This window comes from Lotus japonicus, chromosome 2 (assembly GCF_012489685.1).
Source record: "Lotus japonicus ecotype B-129 chromosome 2, LjGifu_v1.2".
Lineage (NCBI taxonomy): Eukaryota > Viridiplantae > Streptophyta > Magnoliopsida > Fabales > Fabaceae > Lotus > Lotus japonicus.
The window spans coordinates 33,472,434-33,500,107 of NC_080042.1; the positions used below are offsets into that span (position 1 = coordinate 33,472,434).

At 34.8% G+C, this 27,674-nt stretch overlaps 2 protein-coding genes across 15 annotated transcripts; both read right to left on the bottom strand.

Moving 5' to 3' along the window:
• Nucleotides 1-443: 443 nt before the first annotated feature.
• LOC130737915 (uncharacterized) lies at nt 444-12,427 on the bottom strand. Of its 3 annotated transcripts, none has more exons than XM_057589773.1 (8): nt 11,191-12,421; nt 11,001-11,082; nt 9,801-10,218; nt 3,434-3,578; nt 3,160-3,275; nt 2,929-3,007; nt 2,190-2,423; nt 444-1,180 (listed from the first exon to the last, which is right to left on the bottom strand). In XM_057589773.1, the coding sequence occupies exons 1-8, from the start codon at nt 12,043-12,045 to the stop codon at nt 878-880; spliced, it is 2,232 nt and encodes a 743-aa protein (XP_057445756.1). In that variant the 5' UTR covers nt 12,046-12,421; the 3' UTR covers nt 444-877. The 3 variants fall into 3 exon arrangements, with proteins under 3 accessions (XP_057445756.1, XP_057445755.1, XP_057445757.1); XM_057589772.1 differs by having other exon boundaries at nt 11,001-11,094; XM_057589774.1 differs by lacking the exon at nt 444-1,180 and adding an exon at nt 2,690-2,787 and having other exon boundaries at nt 2,284-2,423; nt 11,001-11,094; nt 11,191-12,427.
• A 6,324-nt stretch (nt 12,428-18,751) lies between these two features.
• On the bottom strand, nt 18,752-27,499 carry LOC130737917 (mitochondrial import inner membrane translocase subunit TIM14-1). 12 transcript variants are annotated; one of them, XM_057589783.1, is made up of 9 exons: nt 27,340-27,499; nt 24,756-24,934; nt 21,943-23,298; nt 21,620-21,851; nt 21,031-21,086; nt 20,618-20,753; nt 20,349-20,442; nt 19,454-19,842; nt 18,752-19,253 (listed from the first exon to the last, which is right to left on the bottom strand). In XM_057589783.1, the coding sequence occupies exons 1-3, from the start codon at nt 27,340-27,342 to the stop codon at nt 23,142-23,144; spliced, it is 339 nt and encodes a 112-aa protein (XP_057445766.1). In that variant the 5' UTR covers nt 27,343-27,499; the 3' UTR covers nt 18,752-19,253; nt 19,454-19,842; nt 20,349-20,442; nt 20,618-20,753; nt 21,031-21,086; nt 21,620-21,851; nt 21,943-23,141. The 12 variants fall into 12 exon arrangements, with proteins under 12 accessions (XP_057445766.1, XP_057445761.1, XP_057445759.1 ...); XM_057589778.1 differs by having other exon boundaries at nt 19,454-19,925; XM_057589776.1 differs by having other exon boundaries at nt 19,454-19,560; nt 19,713-20,442.
• Nucleotides 27,500-27,674: the final 175 nt, after the last annotated feature.

Genomic DNA, 27,674 nt, shown 5'->3' on the forward strand with positions numbered 1-27,674 from the left:
GCTTATTATTATTATTTAAATACATAAATTAACTAATTTTGGCCACATGTTCATTTTGATAAAATATTACTAGTACTCATAAAAGTAATTAATTAAAATTTATGTTAGAGCTTATATTAGAGCATCCTTGGTAATATTTATTTGGTTAAATATTAGTTCACAAGTGAATTACAAGAATTAAGTAGCACATGCTCAATATAACAAGAGTGACATGTTTAAATTTAATTGTATGTCTAATAATTTTAAGAAAATAGTTTCAAATTAAATGAAATATGGTAAAAATCAGGCTAGAGGTATAAACATCATGTAGCCATAAATAAGGTCAAAATAATAGAAGAAGATCCAAACATCAAGAAGAGAGAAGTTGCAAGCATCCCTAAGAAAGAGTTGAAAGCATAATGGCTATATATGAATATGCTTCAATATTTTGCAATAACAGGTCCTTATAGGCTTATAGCATGCATTAGAAGCATGTGAATTTATAAAAGGACTAAAAGGGAAACCACACATTACAAATTTTACCCATAAAAGTATGTGTAAACTCTTGAGATGATTCTTCAAAGTACATATATCATCATATTAATCCTCCAAAAGTTTTAGATAACAAATTATTCCTTCAAAGATTAAAAAAATGACAGAGATGAAAGGAATAAAATCAAAATCTCTAATTTGAGTTACAGTGCTACATTACATTTGGCAACTCAAAAGGTACATAATGGACAAGGAAACAAATGTGCATTTCAGAGAGATTTCGGCAGATTAAGAATCCAGAGAGGAGTAGCAATTGAACTCAAAAGGGGGGTTGAAACTTCAATTGGCATTTGGTTTCTTGGATTACATGATTCCAAAGGTTGCAGCTTGAATTTTGATTGCATAATTACTCCTCATTTTTATTCAGGGCCTTCCTTACTAGCTCATAACCTGCAAAGTTCATGGCACCTAGAGGAGCAATTGAAAAGAACCTGGGAACTGCACCTTTAAACAAGCCGAGCGGTCCCTCGTGATGGAGTATAGATAAGGCTACTATGGTCATTGACACAGACTGGCCTTGTGTAGTCATCATTCTGGTTTTGATGACATCAAAAGGCGTTGTGGTGACAGAAGCCAAGCCACCGGATATTGCTCCCACAACAACTATCTCCCAGGGCTCCAGTTCCCGCCGGAGTAGTCGTTGGACAACCTTAAAACAAGATCACACAAGACCAATTTAACACTTAGTATCCTGAAATAATAAATACTAGCTCCATTCTTGATCTTTTTTCGTTCTAGTTTTTCCTTCGTTTTTCCAGAAGTTGTTATTTTAGAAGAGAAAATGGTAGATACACCAGAAAATACAATTTTAATTTAATCAAAATAAAAGATGAATGTAACAGTTTGTCATGTGGCGCAGAATGGTTGGACGATAGTGTAAAACTTCTTTACACTAACAGTGTGCATATTCATTAAACTATTCTAGAAACCTAAAACATTTGATTCCAATTTATTGTAAACACAAGTAATGAAGCTAATATGACAGATCTTCTATCGTCTCACAAATCTCAGGTACAGTCAAGATTTTCAGAAAAATGAAAGCATTAAACATGGTTGGATTACATGAGACATAATTAGTAATCCAAAAAGATGTTAATGTATAGAACACATTTCTGATTGTTGACAAGGACTTTCCCACCCTTAAAAACAATATGGATTCTTCAAAAGGAAAGAAACAATTAAACAGTCCAAGAATTATCGGATTAGGGTAAAGGAAATGAGAGCTAAATGTAATAAACTGAAAATACAGTTGATAGATGTAATGTGATGTAAAACACTTCATACTCCAATAGAAAAATGTTAGTATTACTAGTAAGTAGTACACACCTCAAGCTCACGAAGACTTGTAACCTTGATAAAATAAGGAAAACTAAGAGGGACTTATACTATTATTGAAGTAAATATAATTAACAATTTCTTAAAAACATTTAGTAAAGTGAATAAACTTAGTGGCTATCTCCTTTATTATAACTGCCAACATTGCTATATATTCTGACTAAAAACTAGTCTTTTAATTTGAATGGATAGAGAAATCATACAATTTAATATATGCAGTAGCTTCAAACAATTTTACAAAGCACAGATCTCAAATTTCCAGGGACAAACTCAAGTCCTCAGAAAGTTACTAACAAGCACACCGGATCATGGAAACTACATACCTTTTTAGATTCGTCATATAGACCCATACCAGCAACATAAAATGGAACCTCACGACAAAGGGTAGTCCCAGTTCCTCGAAAGAAACCCCCAAGTCCATCCTTACGCCAGGTCCCAACTAAAGCCTCAGCCACATTATCATAGAGACCTGCCTGCAACCGCTGCTTTAGCACCTCACAGGGGATCCGCATTACGGTTCCCAAAATTGTACTATAGAATGATAGCATAGGTTGCACCTGCAAATATGCAATACACTGAGCTGTATTGATCTTGAAAATAGTACCAACAGATAAGAGCTTATTTAACTTCATAGAGTACCTATTATTTCTCTTCTTATATATAAAAGAAGAAATTCATTAACATGACGAGGAAAATTTTATAAGAGAAGATATGGTCCATAAAAGGGATTCCTCCAAAATAGGAAAAGGACAAATAAAAACAACAAAGAAAATGCTAACAACTTTCTTAATTTAGCTATATTCTCAACCACAATTTTTATTACCATATCTAATGCAAATTCTTTAACCAATCCTTCATTAGATAGCAAGAAAATTTGAAAGATTCATTTGATGGGACAGGACAAGGGTATCTTCGGAATAGCTGAATGCCAAGAAAATGAGATGAATTACTTTAAGTTCTCTGAATTGGAAACAGTGTGAAAGGAACATGAAAGATAAAGGGAAACACACTCAGAAGTTCCCCAGGTAATAAACATCAAATGGGATATGATTTATGTATTACCTGGATTGCTGGTAGTGTAGGAGCAACATTTATCAACACCAATTTACTAGCTTCAAATATCCCAGTTCGTAAGGCATGGCTGTATTATCAACAGCTACCATCAGCTTAAAATGGAAATAAAACTATCATGGTTAACTGAGTATTGATGAAGCTTCCCCTTTCTTTTCTGCTTACATTGATGCCAAAGAGAAGGTGGGATTAAATGAGAGGAGAGAGGTAAGAAAAACCAACCTTGAAAATTGTCCAAGAATTGCAGGGATTGACCCCTTGTATAAACCCCGTGCCCCTATCTGTGGAATCTTGGAAATAATTTCAGGAAGGGACAGAGTTGATGCTTGTACTTGGGTCTATAATACCAAACAAGACAAAAGGCCTTAGATACAAGAAGGATGAACAAAATAAAAGCTACACTACAAGAGATTATGGAAATATGTCCACTATACAAGCAGACAAAAACATCAAACTTCATCAGCAACTAAAGAAATTTTTTACTTCAAGAATTTACCTTGATTGTATCAAGTGGATGCATTACAGCACAAGAAAAGGAACAAGAAAGGCCACCTGCCAATGCAGATCTTAGAACACTGCCAGCAGGAGCTTTAACAGTTGGTGGAATGGCACCCACAGTAGCAGCTTCAAACCAAACACTCCTAAATAACAAAAAACCAATACTAATAAAATGAAGGACAGACCTTGGACATAGGCTGCTAGTGGATGTTGAGACAGTCACGAAAAGTTCTAAATGCAACATTTTTGTATTCTCCTCAATCATCTTGCATAACTTTATTTGTTGTGAACTTCTTCTTTAACTTTACATAGGGAAGAACAATGACTACCTCAGATCAAATTATTTAACAAAGGAAAAAAAGCAAATTAGCCCCCCCGAAGTTTGGATCACGTGCGACTTGGACCCTAACGTTTCAAAATGTGCATTTATGTCCTTACTCCTTAAAGTTTTTAAAATGTGTAAAATAACCTTATGTTAATATTTCTTTTAAATTTCAACACAGTAATTACATGACATGCAGATGACTTTTTCCTCCCTGAATTACCCCTCTTATGCACATAGACACAGTGAAGGAGCTGCACTATGCCTCATCCCCACATTCAATCTAACCCATCATCCTAATCTTAAATTTATACCATATCTAAAAGTATACACAATTGTAATACTTTTGACCCTAGTACCCAAAAACTATTTTGTAAGTATTTTGTATGTTTTGAATCTTTTTGGCGTCAACATTTTATGAGCGGCAACTATGTTGGATGCATAATGTATTTTGTCTGGGTTGTCAAGAACTGAGAATTGTATGTTTGAATCGTGTATCCTTCTGCTGGAGGATTCTCATATATATAGTATAATACAATCCCTAAAAATCTGCTAAATTGTTATAACTACTATCCTATGCTAATTAAAGATATAATTACAGAATTACATGATTACAGCTCTGCAATAATGCAGGATTTGCCTGCTTAAATGCTGCAGTAATTCTGCCAGCTAATTCCATTGACATCCCCCCTCAAATTGATGCTGGTGATTCTACAAGCATCAATTTGCTAACTAGGAAATTATGGCGCTGACGTGTCAATGATTTGGTCAAGATGTCAGCAATTTGAACAGATGTGGAGACATGAGGTAGTGTGATAACTCTGCGGTCATAGGCTTCTCGGACGGAGTGACAATCAACCTCTATGTGCCTCGTCCATTCATGGTAAACAGGATTTGCTGCAATTTGAATGGCACTTGTGTTGTCAGCATGTAACGGAGTTGGTTGTGATTGTAAGAAACCGAGTTCTGAAAGAAGACCACGCAACCAAATAATCTCAGAGCATGCTGCCGACATGGCACGATATTCTGCCTCTGTGGATGACTTGGAGACCGAGTCTTGTTTCTTGCATTTCCATGATATTGGAGAATTTCCGATAAACATACACCAACCAGTAGTAGATTTCCTTGTGTCCGGACATCCAGCCCAATCAGCATCGTTGTAGGCTTGGAGTTGTGGTGATGAACCAGAAGTGAAAAATAAGCCACGATTAGGGGTACCAAGGAGATATCTAATAATGCGGTGTACAACGGAAAGATGGAAATGCCGAGGAGTTTGCATGAATTTACTTACTGTGTGGACAGCAAAAGAAACATCAGGTCTTGTGATGGTTAGGTAGATAAGACTACCGACCAACTTTCTGTATAAAGTTGGGTCTTGTAGAAGTTCACCTTCATCTCGTCTATATTTTACATTAACTTCCATGGGGGTATCAACAATAGTGGCATTGGTAAGACCTGCTAACTGAATTAGATCTTGAATATATTTGTGCTGAGTTACGAAGATGCCTTGTTGTTGATAATGGACTTCTAACCCCAAGAAGTAAGTAAGCTGGCCAAGATCTTTCATGTGGAATGTGGAATGCAGCAATTTCTTGACCTTAGCGATAGCCTCTTGATCAGAACCAGTGACTACAATGTCGTCCACATAAACAAGTAATACCACAATTCCCTTAGAAGTCATTTGCAGAAAAAGGGACGAATCATACTGACTTTGTGTGAAGGAAAAGCCAAGTAGTGTTGTTCGAAACTTTTCAAACCATACCCTTGGTGCCTGTTTCAAACCATATAAAGAACGCTTCAGTTTGTAAACATCATTAGGGGATTGGGTATGCATACCTTTCGGAAGTGTGATGTACACTTCCTCCTTGAGGTCACCATGGAGGAATGCGTTCTTGACATCCATTTGATGTAGTTGCCAACATTGAGATGCAGCAATGGAAAGAATAGTACGTACAGTAGTCATCTTGGCTACTGGTGCAAAAGTCTCCTCATAGTCTAGACCATATTCCTGCCTATTTCCAAGAACAACAAGCCTAGCCTTGTAGCGATCTATAGATCCATCCGAGCGCAACTTGATAGTGAATACAAATTTGCTGCCAAGAGGTTTAACAGACGGGGGACATGGAACAACTTCCCATGTCTGATTTTCTTCTAGTGCTAGAAGTTCTGCTTCAATAGCTTTTTGCCAACATGCATGCTCCATTGCTTGCTTATAGGAAGAAGGAATAGGAGCCGATGTTAAAGTTGCTGTCAAGGATAAAGGGGGAGCATACCTTTCTGGGGGTTTACTAACGCGAGTGCTGCGTCGTAAAGGAGCTGGTTCTGGAACAATTACTGGATCAACAGCCAGAGAGTGATCTGGAGAGGGCCCTGGAGGTGCAGATGGCTGATTTGGAGTGACAGTTGGACGTCTTTGGTATACCAAGAAAGGTTTGGGAGATGTTGGTTCTGCAGAATTATTATGAAACAATGACAAAACAGATATGGATGATGCAGAGGAAGTGTCATGATTAGCTACAAAAAAATGTGTATTTTCTTGAAAAATGACATTTCTAGAGACCCGAAGCCGATGTAGATTAGGATCATAGCATAGAAAGCCTTTTTGGTGGGCTGAGTAACCAAGAAAAGCACATTTAATAGATTGAGCTGTGAGCTTGGAGCGTTCTTGTGGGGGAAGATGGACATAACAAACACAACCAAAAGTGCGAAGATTAGAATAAGTGGGTGGGTGACCAAATAACCGTGAGTAAGGAGAATCATTGTTTAATGATGGAGAAGGCAAACGGTTAATAAGGTGGGCAGCAATGGAGAGAGCTTCACACCAAAATTTTGATGGGACAAAGGATTCCAACAAAAGGGTGGGGACAATATCAAGAAGATGATGATTTTTTCTTTCCGCCACGCCATTTTGTTGGGGAGTGGAAGGACATGACCTTTGAGATAAAATACCATTTGTTTTTAAAAAATCTTGAAACAAATTAGATGTGTACTCCCCCCCCATTGTCAGAATGAAGAATTTTAATTTTTGAAGAAAATTGGGTCTCAACATAGGCATGAAAAAATTTGAAAGCAGAGAAGACTTCATCTTTAGAACGCAGAAAATATACCCATGTGAAACGACTAAAGTCATCAATGAAAGTGACAAAGTACTTGTAATTGGCATGAGATATAGCAGGTGCTATCCCCCATAAATCACTATGAATCATATCAAACGCCTGACTTATATTTGATTGATGATTTGGAAATGGTAGAATCTTACTTTTACCAAGTTTACAAGAGGTGCAATCAAATTTAATAGTACTAAGAGACGGGGTCTCTTTATTACCAAGAACACCAGATTGGAGCAATTCATGAAGTACATTGGAGTTTGGATGTCCTAGACGCTTATGCCATAATTCAAAATTAACAGCAGTAGCAGAATGACAAGAAACAAAAGGCAAAGAAGAACATGGAGACATTGAAAAACAAAGTGGAAAAAGACGTCCAACTTTAGGCCCCCTCGCGATCAGTTTCCCTGAGTGTTGATCCTGCACAAGACAACCAGATTTTGAGAATGCAACTCGGCAATCATTGTCAACCAATTGACCAACAGAAATAAGGTTACTAGTGAGACCGGGTGAAACATAAACATCAGTTAAAGATGTAGAAATATCACCAATAGCTGTGATGGGTGGTTTCCATTAGCAACCTGAATTTTGAGATTTCCAGAATTTTGGGTGATGTTTGTAAGAGCTTCAACATTGTTGGTCATATGATTGGATGCCCCAGAATCAAAATACCAAGGAGAGGAGTTGGGAGAATGTTTACCTGAGAGCCCTAAAGCAGAGAATGCTGAAATTATCATTTGTTGAACAATTTCAGGGGTCAAAGCTTGAACAGGGGTAGGGGTATTATGCTGCACATTTGCTATATCCACAGAACTAGGAGCAATAGGAGAATAAACTGAGGTGGTAAATGCTGTTGCATTTTTCTTAGGTGGTCTTATAGGACATTCTTTAATGACATGACCATCTTTTTTGCAGTAATTGCAGGACTTTCTAGGACAATTTGAAGCATAATGTTCAAATCCTTTGCAGCAGAAACATTGAACAACACTTAGGTCCCGTCCTCTAGGCTTTCCTTGAACAGCATAGGCAACAAGAAGTGAGGCAGATTTGTGCTGCTCCATGGTTGCTAGAGTAAGGAGGCGGCGTTCTTCACGAAGCAGTTCATTGAGGCATGCATCCAAGGAAGGTACAGTAGCTCTATTCATGAGATTGGTTCGAATACCTTCAAAATCAGATCTCAATTTCATAAGAAATTGATCTCGTTTGGTGGTTTCATGAACAGTTTGTACGGAATAAGACCTTCAGTAGACACACTATCATAGACAATGTCAGTGTAATCAGCCCAAAGATTCATGAATTGAGAATAGAACTCAGAAATTGAAAGACTCTCCTGTTGAAAAATGGCGATGTCATGTTCAAGCTGGAACCTTCGAGCAGTGTTATTCTGGCTGTATATTTTCTTCAGGTAGGCCCACATCTTGGCAGCAGTGCTGAATGGTCTAAGATTGAGGACAAAATTTGGATCAACAGATCTGATGATCCACGTCATGACTTGATTATCTTTGACTTCCCAATCGGCATATTCAAATTTTTGTTTCTCTTTGTCAGGAGCAGAAGTGCTACCATCAACATGACCCCAAAGGCTCTTACCTTTGACAAAGATCTGGAACTCAAATGCCCAGGCTGAGTAGTTCTTTCCATTAAGGCGAACCAATAAAACTTCATACTTTTCAGTAGACATGAGGCTGAGGAAAAGAATGAAGGCTGAACAAGAAACAAAAGGAACTTGGGCTTGACCAGGATAAACTTGAGACAAAAGAGAGGAAAAAGAACTAGGAATTTGGTGCAAAACTATTATAGGATTGCAACCAAGACTGATACCATGTCAAGAACTAAGAATTGTATGTTTGAATCGTGTATCCTTCTGCTGGAGGATTCTCATATATATAGTATAATACAATCCCTAAAAATCTGCTAAATTGTTATAACTGCTATCCTATGCTAATTAAAGATATAATTACAGAATTGCATGATTACAGCTCTGCAATAATGCAGGATTTGCCAGCTTAAATGCTGCAGTAATTCTGCCAGCTAATTCCATTGACATGGGTATATATAAAGACTCAAATAACATAGCACATGTTGATTGGGAGATGTTGCTTAGACTTATGCATGCTTGTTTTTGGTTTGCCAAGACTCCAAAGCTATTTTTCATTTAATCCACCAAACATGAACACTATGTGCCTACAGGGGTAATTTAGGGAGAAAAAATGTCATGTGCTTGGCATCTTCACGAAGCACTGGGAAAACGAGTGGTTTTCAGGGCACCAGATCGGTGCTCTGAAACCAATGATAGAACCCAGCCAAATCTGATATAATTCAATGGTAAAACCCTAAAATTGGGGGAAAGATACAAAGAAAAGGATCCCAAACACCCTCCCTAGAACCAGAGAGACCCAACGCTATCTAAACCCTAATTCCAAAGTGAATACAAAGAGACCCAATAGTCTCTCTAACTCATTTATACTCACTCTCTAATTATCTCCAACCCCCAATTAACAATCTATTAACCCTAATTAGCCACTATCGTGAGTACCTATCAGCTTTATTCTTCAGAGCACCATTTTAAGGTTCATTTTATATATTTAAGAAAATATTCAATTTAGCCTTCCAAAGATACAGATGAAATCACATTAGTCCTCCACTATACTAGATGGCACTAACTGTTTCAAATATAATGAAATGCTTGCTTCACATCCCTAAGAATAAACACATGCTTGAAAAACCAATTGCAATATCATTTGACCGGAAAACATTCCAATTTTATGTTTTTCTATAAAATTAGGCATTCAAAGAGAGTCAAGGATGAAACTTAACCCTAGCTATCGTGTCCTAACACCTAGCACCTAACTCCTAGAGAAATGAATTAATAAAAGCTCGGATATGAAGCATATTATGGAAAAAAAGAAAGTTCCAATTGACCATATTTATGTTACCTTGGGTCCTCTTGAAGACGATCAGAGGGAAGCAGAATCATGAAATTGCGAAAATGTCCGTAAGAAACAGATCCTTCAATGTCTGCATTCAGAAATTGCATCATAGCCACTGCATTGTCTTCATTTGCTGGAAGTCTAGCATTCGTTAATGATTCCATTATTTCACTCTTGGTCAATGTCCCAGACTTGCTAAGACATAGAGATGTATATGCACGAAGAATTGCTGGCTCCTTCTGTTCCATTAATGTAAAGAATCGTTTCCAACTGAAAGATTTTGAAAACAAGTCATTTCTAGTACATTTCATAAATTCATGAGCATATTTTTGTGGCAGTTTTCTCTTTCTCATTGCAATTTTTAGATCTTCCAAAGTTACTTGGCCATCACCATCTCTATCTAGCTCCTCAAAGAACCTCCTCCCTATAAAGACAATGAGGGTGAAAATAAGCGTGATATGTCATTCCGGATGATAGTAGAAAGAAGATATTGTCATATATAATCAAATAAAAATGAAATTTTAACTAAATAATGTCTAAAGATGCCAAACAGATTGGCTAAAAGATAGCTCATAACTGCAATAAAATGAAATAAAAAAATTTCACTAATATGCTTTTGTCATGACTCATGAACCAAATATCCCAAAAGTTTAAGCTATTGGTTGAAGACAATATATGGTTCTATATTATATTTCTAACACGCCCGCCATGCAAGAGTCTGCTAGATTGAAAGCGTGAACAATGCACAGACCTGTCTTGTGCTGAAATTTGACTTTTTATTAGACTAATGAAAGGAAACAAGGATCGAAAAACCATATTGTCATGGAGGCTATGATACCATATCATATGAACCAACTGCCTTCTCCTAATAACTTTAAATTTTTGCAAAACTTATTCTTAACATGATATGAAAGCCTCTATAATTAATTGGTCTAGAGATCTATCCTTGTTACCTCCATTCATCTGATGAAAAGTGAAGTCTCAGCACAAGGTATATGGAATGTTTCTCCAACTAATTAACATTCTTGTTAACTCCATTTATATTACCCTCAATACAATTGCAAACCAAACCTCACCTCTCAGATAGAAATTATTAGCTAATTGTGGATATCTTCACAAATATTACAGGACTTATGAGCAAGTCCTAAATCACTGTACACTGTACTTGTAATTTTTTATGTTTACAAAAGAGATTGTTTGCCATACCTTCAGCTTCTGTGTATGTGAAGAAATCTTGTACTGAGAAAAGGTTTTGCTTGTCAGGATGCCCCTTCTCTGCTTGCCCTATCTGCGCTAGAAGCTTAACCAATTTATCAATGAAACAGTGGAATGTTTAGGCTTTATACACTCCACATTAGATAAAGGAATATTAAGTGTGTTAGTGGTAAGTGGTAACCTTCTGAGGTGAACTTCCCCAAGTGTCTTCCCAGCTTTCAATAGTCACACTGCCATCTCCCTCTTCTTTTGTTGAAGGATTTAGTCCAAGTACATTTGATGGTACACCACCAACCTTGGCAAATCTCAAATTCAGCAAGATTCCATTCAAATCTACTTTGTGACCTTGCAATATATTAACTTGAACTCCCTGATGAAGACCCTGAAAAGTCTGAGAAAGCTGATCAAAGATAAAACCTATCACGCGTTCAGGGGAAACTTGCTTTCCCTCCTCCCTTGCACCCTTTTCTCCAATAGTTCCAACAATCTGACCCTTTGATCCATTTAGCTTCACTTCACAAGATGCAGTGTATTTCATGAAAGAACCCAATTTATCTTCATCACCCATTTTCTTAAATCTACTTCCCCCAGATTTCAAGGTAGCTGGCAAAGCCTGAAGAAACCCATTAGCCAGCAAAGACCAATCAATAGCAAACTGCAAGCAATTTTCACAAGAACCATCTTCCTTAGCTGTGACCTCCTTCTCCTTCAATCTTCTACCCAACACTTCACCCCCACTCAAATTTCCTGAATGCTGTGAAAACATACCCAAGAAAGCCTTCAAATATACCTTTGTTGGCAATGGCAACCTTTTCTTCCTCTCTTCATCACCCTTCTTCACACCACAGATCTCAAACTTGCCTCCTTCATTCTCATGTGCAAATGCAACCAACTGAGCCCTTTTCCCCTTGTTCATAGTCCCATCCCAGCAATGTTGAAGATCCTTTGCTGCCTTTCTAATCCCCACTTCTAGTGGCAAAAGTACTTCACTGATTGGATTGAAGAAAGAGTCCACTGGGTTATTCCCTGAAACCATCACTAACCAAACCCTTTGGGGAAAAAACAGACAATGTTATATGCACCCTTTTCCCCACTCCTCCCAGTTCAAAACTGAAGTCAACTATGCAGATACACTGTTGAAGGAAACCACTATGTTATCAAATTGTTCATTACCAAGATCAAGGAGAAAGACCCATTTGCCTGTAGAGCCTAAAAATGCAAATACACTATTGATTTGAACAGAGAATGGATAAAAAGTTGGCATTTTTTCTTGGTTTTACTCGGTTCAAGATCAACGCCATTTTTGGGTAGAGAAAAGCTTCAGAGTGGAAAACACAGCAACGAAGAAACAATGGAATAATATCAATAAGGTTGCAACGTGCAAGCGCTGACTATGTCCCCATCATTGTTGCTTTTTCTTTTTTTTCAAAGAGAAAACTGAAAAAAACAAGTGCTCAACAAGAATTTTATATTTTATGTAGGTGGACCATTTTAAAATAGTTTCACTCATGAACCAACAAAATTAATATTATTTTTTTTTTCTTTTCAAAAAAATAATATCAATTTTGTTTGATAATGTATCCAACAGTCACATCACATACGATGGTTCACCGGTATATCATTTTTAAATTGGTTAACTGTATGACAACTCTTATTTTAATATAAGGTCCCCTACGATAAGGTAAGGAAGACTAAGCAGAAAACAAAAGGGACGGTGTTTGGTGACTAAAACAAGTCTTTTGGTTTCTTTCAAAATTGTTGGAATATTTGTTGTTTTCTCTAGATCTTTTTACAAAATTGAGACAAATGATTATGTGATTGAGGATTTAATTGATTACAAGTTTCGTCGTGTTTTTGGATATTTAGGCAATGTGGTACTGCTTTCAATCAAGTCGATAACACAAATAGATGAGACTTTCTTTTATAGCAAGTCGCATCTATTTGTACAGTAATAATTGACACTATATGAGATAGACACGCTCCACCATCAATAACACAAAACGCGCTTAACTGCCACTATTTCCTAACACATTCCACAACCGCCACCACCTGCAGCCTCCACCACCACTCTCGACACCATCCACCATCGCTACCAAACGTTATCCATTGTCACTATCTCGCATTAATAGTTGTCGGGGTTGTCGCTATTCAACCTCCTTTACCACCACCTATATTGCCCTACTCTCTTCACCGCACCACTAGGGTTGGCAATGGGCCCCGTGGGTGCGGGTTTGGTCATTTCCACACCCGAACTTAACAACTAAACTCGAACCCAAACCCAATATGAGTGTAAAAGTTAAACTCAAACCCAAACCCCTGGGTTTCAGGTTAGTCAAACTCAAACCCAAAACCTGATGTGAGCACCGAACCCGCAAAAAACTCAAATACCCGATCCGGAAACAACATGAACATATGCTGATTAAACCTCATCATCTTTCCAATAGAAAGGAAAAATTATAGTTCATAAACATAAGCTGATAAATAACATAATTCATGGATTTATAAACATCACAATTGTTAATGTCTAATTAAACTTCATTCTTCAATATTCTTCTAATTAAACTTCTCAGTCGAAGTCTTCAACAAACAACAACAACCACAAATAATATAACAAAATAACAAAAACAACCACAAATTTGGGTTTGGGTTTGGGTGCAGGTTTAATCAATTCCACACCCAAACCCAAATAAGTTTTAAAATCCGGTGAAACCCAAACCCACACCTAAACCCCAAAAAATCGGGTTTCACCCGAAATTTCGGGTTGGGTTCGAGTTGGACCCCATGGGTTTGAGTTTTCTTGACATCTCTACGCACCACCATCACCATCTGATATCTTGAACCAATGTAGTCACTACCGCCTAGTACATTCCACAACTCGGTGTGGATGTTATCAGGTGCTGGTGTTGGTGATGGCCGATTCGGAGTGGGCATTGAAAGCAATGGACAGTGGTGGGAGTGGAAGGTATATGGTGGTGAACTGATAAAATGTGCTGGGCAGAGATGACGTGATTTTATAACTTTTTTTATTTTGAAATCTGTAATTTTATAACTTAAACACATACCAAACATGGATTTTGGTTACTATTCTATAATAATTCTTCAAAAGAATTGCTAGTCATTTATATTAATTAGTAAGGTACACAGACACTTAATAGGTGATATAAAGAATGAAGACTAATTAGCATAATACTTGTACTGGAGTGACTAGTGATAGTATAAGATTATAGTATAATGACTTATGTTTTAACTAGTACTTTTACCCGTGCGATGCACAGGGGTTATTCATTTGTGTTTATCGTGTATATTTTTTCTTTTTAAATTTGTGTTTTTTTTTATGTTTATTGATAGAAAATTTATTATGAGTTAAAAGAATAAAATTAATTTTAGATATTATTAAACATAAATTTGTATTCTTTTTCAAGTGATGAATGTATTTGTTTTTATTTTGTAGAAGCCGTACATTTATTTTTGGTTTTTGTACTGACTTTTTTTGTATGAGCTTGGATTAAATATGTACTTACCACTACGTTGCGTAATAAGTCTTCGTCTATATGTAAAATATCATCACTTAAATACTCTCAGGTTTCTTTCCATACAAATTATGCCCTTAAAAGCAGATATGATAATAGTAATGTAGCAAAAAGTTTTATAAGATTGTTTGTTGTGCCGCAATGCAAAGTTTCTGTTACTTCATCAATGTATTCTTTATCATCTTCAAGTAAACTCATTATAGCACACGTCCTTGAATGTGTCATATATAAATTTATATACTTTTCTTATTCTTTGAAATGAATGAGTCCCTTTGTAAAATTTAGCAATAACCTTAGATAATATTAACTTTTTTATAGCCTATAATTTGTCAAAATCTGTGTTAATTTTGTTACATTTATCAAAAGAAATTATGAATTAAAAGCTTTAAATTAAATTTAGATATAAAAAATCATAAATTTGGAAGTTTTGTTTTATCGTGAAAAAAACATGAAAATAAACCTATTTGTAAACCATGGAAACTGTCCAATATTAAGTAGGATGGAATCAATAGGAAATCATTACAAAATTAAAGAGCAAGTTATAGCACATTTAGACATTCTAAGCTAAAAAATCAGTATCTAGCCTCTGGGTATATGCACTTGCAAAATGACTAAAAGTTCGAGCCTTAATTCAATGCAAATATGTTAACGCAGACTATATGAAGTGCACATTTTGAATGAGCGTTGCTGCTAATTTATATAGTTGTAGGGCCGGTTAGTGGAAAATTTATTTTTTAGAGTGATATCATATTTAGTATTAAAACCACCACCTTTAATTTTTATATTCTAATATTAATATTAATTATTAACTGCTTAATAATTCTCTAGATCAAAACATATTAATTGTGACCTATGGAATTCCCTAAAGTATATGAACTAAATAGTAATGAGCTAAATAATAATACACTCATTTACAAAAATTTCAAGGTAAATAATTAATGTTTTAATAAAATTAAAAACCATTAATTTAATACTTATATAGTTTCAGGGAAAAGGGATAATGAGAAGGTTATTTTCTACATTGATATGATATTAAACCCACTATCTTTATCTTTTATGGATTAATATTAAGATTAATTTTTATTTAACTAATAATTCAATAAACCAAAACTAACTTTATGTGCTCTATGGAATTTCCTAACTCATATGAACCAAATACTAATAAACACTTTTTATATATTTTAAGGTAAATTGAAGGATATAGCATGACATTAATGAGAGGATTGAAACCGTTAGATAATGAGAAGGTTATTCTTTCATCGATATCATATTTAATATTAAAATCATCTCCTCCAACTTTTAAGGATTAATATTAATATGAATTATTGTTTAATTAATTATTCTATAAATTAAAACTAATTATGTGTGTCTATTTAAATTTGTAACTGATATTTATTTGGCGTGTAACTATTATTAACTATGATCCTTTTTTAGGTAAAGCTCATAGACTTTTATTTAATTACTAATATAGTAATATTAACTATGATCTTAAAAATAAAGTTTGGTGAAAGTGAAAGGTTATTCCAATGTTTGTTTTGGCATTCATATCAAATATAATGTTAAAAATCATACCTATAATTGTTAAATATTAATAATACTTAAAATATTCTATAAATAAAAACGTATTTACAATGTCCAATGAAATTATATAACTAAAGTTAACTTATTTTATTTAGCGTGTAATAAAAAAAACAATTTGTCAACATAAACTCATATTAGTGTGTAATCAATATTATGTGAATGGAATCGCAGAAGTGCAAAAATCTGTGGATTAAATTCTTTATTTTTGTGTTATCATCAGACACTTTGAGGTGAGATTTAAATTCAATCTTTAAAGTATATTTTCTAACTTATATATAACCCCTATAGTATATTAATGTGTTTTCTTTAATCTCCCTGTGTTTTTCTCCTCCCCTGTACTTAAGATTTAACTTTTGGATGTTTTATTGAATAATATTTCCTGATAGAGACTAAGCATGTTAATGAAATATTTTTCAATACAAAAGCAATCAGTTTATTCCATTTTTATTTGTATATATAAGAATTTGACCCTGAAAAGAAAATAGGACCAATATCCTTCAATTTTTGGTCTAGAAAATATCATTAATAAAAAAATTGAAAATAATAAATCACTTATTATGAAAATCTAACTTGAAGGTTAGAAGTTCTTTTGTCATATAATTGTTCAAAAAAAAAAATGCCTTCATGTTAGATCTAAGTGAACTTTTTTCAAAAGCATAAACTTTTATTAGGTAGTTGGCTAAGAAGAGTAATGATATAAAGAAACTATATATAAGATGAGATTTCATAAAGTTTAGGTAGTTAGCTACCTTGAGATGTACAACTTTTTAATGGCTAACACCAAGCCTGGCATGAGAAACTTAACATCGGTTACATTATACCTTAGAGAGTAGATCAACAGCAACAACTGACCTCAGATAAGAAGATATTGACTTCAAATCTTGGATTGGTTTTTGAACCATGAAGAATGCATATTGGAAACATACTGACACAAAAATAAAAAAATAAATCACGCAAAAATGAAATCGATAAACATGAAGTCATTGTTCAGGAAATCGTGATCTTACATCCTTATATAAAAATCTAAGGAAAAAATAAAGAACAAAACAAAACACGTACACAATCTAAAAACTACATTGATTTTTGGTGCAGGATTTACAAAACTTGAAACCTAAAACATAAGCTAGTAGCTCACAAATTTCATAGCAGCAAAGAAACCCTGCATAGAGTTATGATTTGTAGTCACTGGTAACTCTTGAGCCCAAAAATGTAGATGGCGTTAATGGAAAGATGTAGACAAATCAAACAAATGAAGAGTATTTATACCTAAAGACTCAACTATGAAGGATATGAAAAGCTCCAACAATTTTCTTCCACATTCCATTCATTGAATAATATTCATTTTAGAATCAATTAAAATTGGAGGAGAAGTTTTGGATAATAAAAAGTCATGAATCATTAATTTAAAAAAGTTGAAACAATTAGAATATTGAAAGATCAAGAATTATTTAAAGTATTAAAATCATTAAAGTGTTCTCAAATTTTTAAATCAATTTCATAAGAGATGAATTAAAAATATATATTTTTTAGGAAATGTATAAAAAATATAAATAGTTGATTTGACAAATGGCGAAACTGAAAGAGAAATAAAACTACATAAATTCTAAAAATTTAGAATAAATTAAAAATTATGTGGTAACAAAATAACATATTTGTATATCGCTCAAAAAATCAGATAATAAATAAAAATATTTTTTAAAAAAAGTATGCATGATTGTTAAAGAATTGTTGATTAACCTAATGGAATATGAAAAATCAATGTTATTAAAAACCACACATTAATTCATGTTTAAATTTAAAACGTTAAATTTGATATTACTTTTTTATGTGAATATGATTGTAGAATTTGAAAGGTTCTTATGACATTATTTGACACTTTGAAGTTGGATCAATTGTTCTCTTTAAGGTTATATGGAATGAACGGCTGAGATTCAATCTATGCAAAATAAAATGCATTTTTACTGAAATATCCATGTTCATCTTTCACAGTTTGTAGAATTAATTGTTGAATGACAGATTTGCCCCCAAGGTTGCACAAACTCTCCCTTTATATATAGTATAGATAGATAGATAGATAGATAGATAGATTGTAAGCTTCACTAAAATCCCATTGGGATTCCATGACTTTGCTAACTTCCCTATGTTCTAATTTAATGAAATCATTTGCACAATAATTTATATCAGTTGCATTTTTTTTTAATATTTTTTTAGCAGACTTAATATCTTTTAATTTTTGTCGTAAAAGAAAAACTGGAACGTGTAAAACAAAGAAGAGCATACCAATAGGTTAAAAAGTTTAATAAAAAGTGAAAGTATGTATACATCTAGCACCAGATATAAGGCACAAAAAACTACCATCCAACAATATATATTGAAAAAGTTTATCGTAATATGAGTTGTTTTCGAGCCCCATGTCTTATGCGAGCATCTGTAACTGCAGAAGGCTATTTATAAGTTGTAAGTTAGGAGATTCCAAGAAAGCATAAAGGAAAAAATGGTTGATTTAGTAGACTCTGTTGGCAAATGAGTGCCTTATGCAATAACTATTCCGCAAAGAAACTCCATGATATGTGATGATTATATAAGGGGGGGAAAAGATATTTATTGAAGCACTAAGTGAACAAAAATAGGTAATTAGGAACAAATAATTATTAAATAAGGATAGGTATTACATATATGTAAGAGGCAATAACTTATTACATACAAAATAAGCCCTGATAAAAAATAGCATGTGATAATGTAACATATGACATTCACCAATGTCATATCACTTTTTAATGATAAATAAACATGGATCACTTTAAAATTAATGCTAGCTTGATTTCACATTCTCCTGTCACAAAGAGGACTGTTTGAGGCCCTTCACTAAACACATGCAATTGCACATTCTCTAGGCTCTTGACTTGGTACTGTATTTGATGTTTCCAGGAGTGAGCTTCATGATCCTCTTGTGAATGACTCTTCCATTGACTTCTTCTTGGCACAACCTGCACTGTGCTCCGTTCTTCTCTCAGCCAGCTCTAACCTAGGCAGAACCCATTCATAAAGGATACCTCTGTGAGGTTCTTAACTTCAAGATGCAATGCAGATTCTCTCTTCTTCCATTCAGCTTCTCTCTTGCGACAATCAACACCTGAGAACATAATTGGCATATATTTTCTTAACCAAGAATGGAGGAAATATAACATAGTCTATTCAAGGATAATCCAACCGTCACAAAGGCAAGAAGAAATGCTGCGATAAATATAAAAGCTATGGGAAACACACTTTTTTCAAACCATGATTTGGGGCTTTGGAAACGCCAAACAAACATGCATGTCAATATGACGATACCTTTCTTTCAAGGGCACCTGCTCTCTTCTTCCATTAAGCTTCTTTCTTCTTCAGTTGACAATCTCAAGATCAAAATTGATTTATTTTCTTAACCAAGAATGATGGACCTATATATTCAAGTATACTCCAACTCACACAAAAGCCAAGGAAGAAATAATAGCAATATTATTTTAATAGCTTTTAGGAAAAAGCTTTTTTAAAATTGACAGTTTGAGTTTGCGAACGCCAAACATAACATGCAATGTCAATATCATCATACTTTGCTTTCAAGGACAACACATTTGTCCTCTAACACATCATTCGATATTATTGCAGCTTCTGTTTTCAAGCACTGGATTTTTGCTTCAATCTCTTGCTCAAGTCGCTTGACATTATAAGCTCCAAAATCTCTGTTACTCCGTATTCATGGTAAAGCATGAAGGAAATGAGTGAATGCATCATGTCAGAATCAGATAAAAGGATAGTTTAGCAGCTGCATTTAACAAATAGAATAATAGTGTTATATCTGAAACTTTCTTTTGAAACTCAACCTGTAGCTTAGCTCGATATTCAACAAATCCCTTTTAATTTTACCCTAGCCAAGAAGGCAAATATAAACTAATCCAGTATATAGCACATTCTTTTGCCAATGATGGCCATTCTCCAATGTCATAATCATCCTTGAGTTCCAAATGACAAAATGGCTTTTAGTTATATACCATGAGAGAAATGAAAAAGGAAAACTATAAGCACAAAGTAATGAGAGAAATGTAAATTTAAAACTTTTCAAAGATATCACTCAGTACCCAACTTGCACAGTTAAAAAATAAAAGCAACACTATTTACAGAGATAGAGATTGAAACACATAGATGTGGGAAGAAGCCAAGCAAGCTAGTGCACAAAAAACCACTTAACTAAGAACGAAATTGATCGTCGATCTCATCAGAAGGAAGACCTTGACGACGTAATCAGATGGTGGGCTTAGCTGAGCGGCAGAGGAGAAGAGGTTCTGAATGGCAAAATGAAAATGAGTGTCCAAAGTTCCGTACACATCATTGTTCAACTTGTGGAAGAAATGCAGCATGAGTTGCATTGTACGAAGAGAAACACACAGAGAGTTTGTAGCAAAAGCTAAAATGTAACTGCAAAGATACAAATTAGTGAGGAGGAAAAATAGGTCTTACCTGATTGAGGATCTTCTCTCAATGGAATGGGGCTGCAGAAACTCATTTCGCTGGTCCCGTTGCATTTCGATCCAGCCATCCCGTCTTCCTTCGCGCCGCTGCCACTCATTCAGACCCTCACCAATTAAATTTACATCTGCAACTACAGCTTTTTACATGAAACATCTACAATGCTTTCCAAATCAATGCTACAATTCACATGATTTCATAAACAAAAGTTTCTTAGCATGGCACTTTTGCCCTGTTGTTACAACTTACTTCAATCATTCAATTTTAAAAGTGCTATAACTAACAATGTCAAAAAATGTGGTTTCATCATAAATTCTTTAAACACATTTTTTTTTAAAAAAACCTTAAAGTTTAAAGAGATGGGCCGTTAATGAATTATATTGGCAATAAGAAAATGACGTTACCTGATTCAACTCAACGTGTCCTTAAATGGTAATGATCCTCCATTTCACATCATCTTCTGAATCAGTGAAAAACACAAAACAAAGTTAAGTTACAGAATTTGGATCATAAACTTTTCTGGGAAATCTTGAAAATTTCCCAGTAATTTTGATACATCAGGTTCTGCTAAGCCAAACCAAACCCATTATTCACTGACCCTTGATGATGGTTTAAACAAATCAATCATCCTTGACTAATTATGGTTTGAGTTTGTGTTCCATATTGGAGGATTGATTGAGGGTGTGGTGTGGTGAATTGAGCTTGTTTGTTATGTAAAACTGATTTATTAGATTGGTGGAAGCAACATTACGAAGCCTAATATACAATCCACACCAGGAAGCTCAGGGTATTTGGATTTGTATCCTGGAAAAGTAACAATTATACACTCTTTTTTTAACAGTAGTAACAATTATACTCAGATTTTCAAAGAATTGTAAGAGACATAATTAATTTGGAAATTAACTAATCTAATTGAAAGAGAACAACAGAGTACAAAAAGGGAAGAAAAAACCTGAAACAATAAAGAGAAAGAAAAGAGTTGAAGCGCTAGACCTGGACGATGATGACGGATTGACGGAAATGACATGCTCTGGTTCAGATTAATCTGAAACAATAAAGATGGATAATCGAATATAAGTTAAAACGTTGAAAGATCAAGGATTCAGATGACAGAGAACAAAACATGCAATGGTAGTGGGTGAAAGCTGAAATTAGCAAAACGAAAACATTCCTGATGATTGAAGGAGCGGCAGAAACCCTAAACACCATATCATTCCACCAATTTCTGCAAGAAGCAAAGAACCCCTTAAAAAAACAACAATCAGAGACCCACAAAGATCAGAAAAACGAAAGAAAAGAAACGAAAAGAAAAGAACCAAAGCCCAGAAGATTGAAATCCGCCTTCAATCTCATCTGCTTCGCCTCGTTCGTGCTCTACCTCGCCTCGCTCGTGCTCTGTTCCGGTTCTGCTGACACGATCGAAGGAAAACGGAGAACGTGCAACGCGATTTAAAGCGCAAGAAGAATGAAAACGGATGGAAAAGGAGAAACCAAAACATCAGTGAAATACAGAAGGAGATCAAGATTGCTGGAGGACTTCGACGGCCAAGATTTGATCCATAAATAATAACTTATTGTTAATCAATGGTTGGGATTCAATCAAACTGAAATAAAATGTATTTTTACCTAAATATCCATGGCCAAGCTTCATTGTCATTGAAATTATTTGTTGATTGACATATTTACCCAGGGCTGCCAAAACTCTCCCTTTATATAGTTTATAGATAGATAGATAGATTACTAGCTACTCTAGTCTTATTATTTCTACAACTTCTTTATTAAAAGTTTTCTTGTAATTAAATCATATTTCTGTTTTTATACTGCTAAATGATATCATATTCCATTGCTGTCATTCACACACGTAACAATTTCCCTTGTAACTTGCAAGTACAAAAGGAATGGTAAGGGAATTGATTTTAATGTCACCTCTTCAAATATTTATGTCATCCCCTTCCGCACTTTTAATTGGCAAAATATACTATAATTTATGTTTCGCACTTATAAGTGTGGTGTGTAATTGGTTCCCGCACACATAAGTGCGGTTAAATTAAGTGGTAAGAAAACGAAAAGGGATGACATTAAAACCAATCCACTTGAAGTAATTTGGACGAATTGTGGAGAACATGACATTGCTTGCAATTGAACCATCAAAGAAGTATTTGATTTTAGATTCCATTAGATGACAGTAACAATAATTTGAGCACCATTTCACGTATGATCACTTGAACTACTTTAACAATATGGTTAAAAAAAATACAGAACACTCTTCATTGCCACTTTTTATTGCAATATTTGACAGGAAATAAATATCTAAGTGTTTCTTACTCTATTTGTACATCCGTAGAGAGGAACTTCAGTTTGCCATGATCCACAATGAACCAAAATTCATAGGCAGGCCACAGTATTTCCAAAATAAACGAATTCCTAGAAAGAGAGAAAGTTAACTACCTTATACATTTCATGAGGATTTATACAACTCTGGGGTAGTGTCCAAAATTAAGACTTTGCAAATGAGTCAAAATGCTGATCCGCTTCCCTTTGTCTTTCTGAGCATAACATCTTTGGCCTCGTTTATTTTGGAAGCCAGATAATGGCTTCCACCGGCATCAGGATGATTTGCAACCATTACCTTTCTATGTGCTTCCTTCACTTTGTCCGCAGTTGCGTTTTCCCTGATGAGTCATGTAACATTATAACTTTAGAAAAAGCTTCATAAGAAAGGAAAGACCAATATTTTGATTTCGAAGAACAAAAATCAAAAGGCCTAGTGATTACTCAAAGGATGACAGTGGCAACAGGTTTCCTTTTGCAGAGTGGCTCAAAATCAAGAGTCATGGAATATAACAAAATTTAATAAACTGAAAAGTAGAGAAGGAATAACTTAAATGATCTTGATGAATTTTCTTGCAAAGGTAGAACACATTTTGACAAGTGTTGGAAGAAGTGACAATCCAATAGTTGGAGGGTACGAATGTTATCGGTATTGGGATCTACATGTGAGCTCGATGGTCACCTATGGTTTTTACAACCATAATTCAGTTTTTGAGTACGATATGGACCATTGCTGAAGTAGAGACCCTCAAGTTGGTTTGCCCCATATTTCCTTGGTTGATGCTATTGGGGACTCATCACCTAGGGAATATGTATTGTACCAACATAAGATTCAGAAGACTACAAAAGAAGTGTACATCACAGTCCAGCATGTGGCTGCTTAAAAGTAAAAGCTGTCTGTTCAATAATGACTTTCTGAGTGCTTATAGTTACTAGATGCTAAACTTATTTAACTTTTATTTTCTGTTACTCGTTGAAACCAGTGAACAAGGTTACTTCTTGAATACATAGAATTATATAATAATTAAAATAATACTAACTTATGAATGCCACCAAATATGAAGTTCTGAGTCTCTTTTGTCATTTTAAATTGACAAAAATCAGACATCACAAGTACTCTCACCAGTCTTGATTAACAGTCGTTTTCTGGTTTGCAGACAGATTAAGTGAGTTAGAAAAAAATAACATAGAACAAATAAGACAATTTCACAAAATTTACGTTTTATTAAAATTATAACCTAATTTATATGTTCACTCACATGATTAATTTTATCTTCTCTGCATTTACATTCTCTTTCCTATCACTATTAATCATCTCAATTCCATCATTAGGGAAAATATACGAATTTATAAAGTGATAGATAAAATGGACCAAGTTTAAACATCTGAACTGAGGAACTGAGAGTTATTTAAGACTGGAGGAAGAGACTAGTTTCATCTTCATTAAAATAGTTAGTTTCAATAAACTCTCTTCAGAATCACAAGTGAAGCTCTCAAAATCATCAAAACAACTACCTACCAGGACACCTACTACTTCTGCATATGTGTTATTACAACCACTTGTTATCTTGTTATATAATAATATGCTCAATCAGTATAACTGTTGCTGAGTGTAGCAATGATGTTTAGACACATGACTACATGACTCAACAAGTTAACAACAGCCTGACACAGTACATGAACATTAACAACAGACATTAGATTTTTAACTTCAAGATCCAGTTTTCACCCAAGCATAACAAACTGCAATTTGACAAAAGTCTAAATTGGACAAAGAGCAATCAAATATCAAGGATACCTGATGCCTAATATTAGAGCTGCTTCTCTTCTTGTCATTGTAGGCTGGAAACCACCATCATAGAACTTCCGTATTCTGGGTTTTGGGGGTCGTGCCTTGAGTGCTTGCCATGCTTGGATACTGTACCTGCCAGCAAGTGCTGCACCAGCTACAGCAAGGCCAGCCAGAAATGCTGTAGCCTGGTGTAGACAGCAGTTTGTTAACATTCGAATTCAAAAATTAAAAGACAACAAAACTAGACAAGAAACTTTTATTTACTCTAAATGTAGTAAATACGAGTTTAAGTTCAACTGATTCCAACTGAAACTAGCAACTTTTCAGCACATAAATGAAAACCTTTGCCATTTTCAACTACAGGCTACTCAAGTATATTACAAAATAGGAACAGCTGCCTTTTGTGAGCCATAATAATTATTTACTTTGTTCTTTTAAAATGAATTTGATTACAAAATAAAAGTTCACATCACTACACAACCAATTATTCTTAATTGCTCTATATTCTTCTATAATAAGAACAGGTATTTGATACCATCATCTTCATCACTATATTAACATCAATACCAGAGCGGCACAGCCATAAAAATGCTGGCAACTTCTGAAGAGTTAGTTAGAGCAGATAATTCCACCTACACACAGACATGCATTTCACATACAATGATTTTCAACTAAACCTTTTATTGAAAAACCAAGGAAATCTAGTATTAGATTTGGAGTAAGGATCTAACTTTATAATTTGGAGGACAATGTTATCCAAAGTTGACTTAGGTTAGCATTGTCCTATTGTTCAGGTGGGTTTTGGGCAGCATCCTTTTGGGCACATATCCACCCCTGACATAAACTTATTATCAAGTCAAATTAGCTAAAAATAAACTTTGAAGAGATGTAAGGATCATACAAGCATCAAAGACATTGAAAGTTCATGCCTCAGTGCTAAATCCAGACCCAATGTTGATTGATATCTGCACACTTAGATTAGGCATCCAATCACACAAATTTCAAGGAGCCTGTAGGAGTGCAATAGGGGAAAAAAATTGAAAACCCACCGGTTTTGAATCCAGTAGTTTATATCCTAAGCAAAATACACTGGGTACTGGATAAATTACATGCTAGACATGTAAGGGAATCTGTGGCAGCTAAATGCTAAATATGTGATGTTAAAACTGCCAAAAACAGATTATTAAATTCCCAATAATCATATCTGCACAATTAGATAAGGCTTCTGATTATCAAAGGCAATATTGACATCAATACATGTTATGCCATCCATCATGGGATTTGCTTAGGCATTCAACTGAAAAACATAAAGAGTATAGGTGCAACAGTTAAGAACAAAGTCATGCTCAGTTACATTGTTACAGTGACAAACATTAATTATACAAATTAAGGCACAAATCTTATGGTAACAGCTCCGGACCAGACCCACAGATAGGATACCTATTCAACTCTGAAAATGCTGGAGCTCTGCACAACAGGCATACACTCCTACCTTGAAGAATTCGAGCCCAATACACGGGGAGTCTATCCTATAAATAGAGACAAATCCCACCAAACAGTAATTATGTAATTTTTCAATCCAATGAATATGAAACCTAACTCCGCCTATGCCTGCATAACCGGTCTCAAGTCCAGGTAAAGGAGGAGGGTTGTGTTAGGCCTTCGGAAGCCAACGTAAAACTAGCCAATATCCTTAATATGGATCAATGAATATGAAACCTAATACAATTGATTTCAGATATATACAACATGAGCATTTTCTCTCCCTCATTTGGGTCTTTACAATCATTTATCCCAATAAAAGATATTACATGAGTACATGTATTTACATCAATTTTCCATTGATGCATTGGAGGCAAGGCACCTCAGTGCACAAGGGGGAAAAGGTGGTTCAGTGGAAGATGGAATAAATATGTTAAAAACTTGCAACATGTTTTTTTACTCACAGTTAAACATCAGAGAATCATTTATCACCCCCACAAAAGCAGCTTCTCTCATAATCACTTCTGTTCTCTTTCCTAATGTGTCAACCTACCGGATTTGAGCTAAAATTCATTGGAGCCCTTTACAAATGTGCTCTCTGCGTCAGTGCGTCCCGTTTATAAGTCCCTTTTAGAGAGTTTTTAATCCCCAAACTTACTCTCATATTTAATATGAAATAAATAATGTGCTTTTAAAAAAAAAAATTAAATTTGGAGAGAGAAATTTATGGGTAGTCTAAGAAAGTTGATAAAACTTTTTTACAAATTTATTACTAGCAATTGAGACAAATATAATTAGAACCTAATTGGGTAGTCTATATACCGTTTGGTTTTCTTCAATTGAGACAACTATAATTAGAACCAGATTCTACAAAACCTAGAGGCATTTATAATATAACCAAGGGGTTAAACCAATAAAGAACAAAAACAACAAAAATTACTAGCAATTGTATTATTGATCATTGGTTGCAAAATCATTAAAGGGAAAATGATGTTCGGAGAAAGAATTTATAAAGAAATTCAGGGGAAACATGAGGAAGGAAATGAACTATAACAGAGAAGTGATAGAGGTAAAGTTCGATGCAGAGTAGAGAGGTGGATCTGCTCACCATATTACGAAAGTGGAGAGATTGAAGCGAATATTTGGCGCCTAATTCACAAAATCCTCTGATTTCTGCTGCTGGGTGAAAGAAGAAGAAGACGGAGGAAAGTATTTTTTAAGTTCCAAACTTGATGACGGGTCAGACCGGGCTAAAATTTTATTAAAGTGGTACATGCTTGATTCCCCTTAAGTAAAGTCTGGGTTTGAGTCTTGTGGATGGAAAAAACTCCTCTGGGAGAGTTAGTCTCACCATGTTGTGGTTGTTACCGGCTCGAACATGATTGTCTTCGAAAAAGGACACTTGTCTCAAACCAAAAAAAAAAGATGAGGGCATTGTTGGTC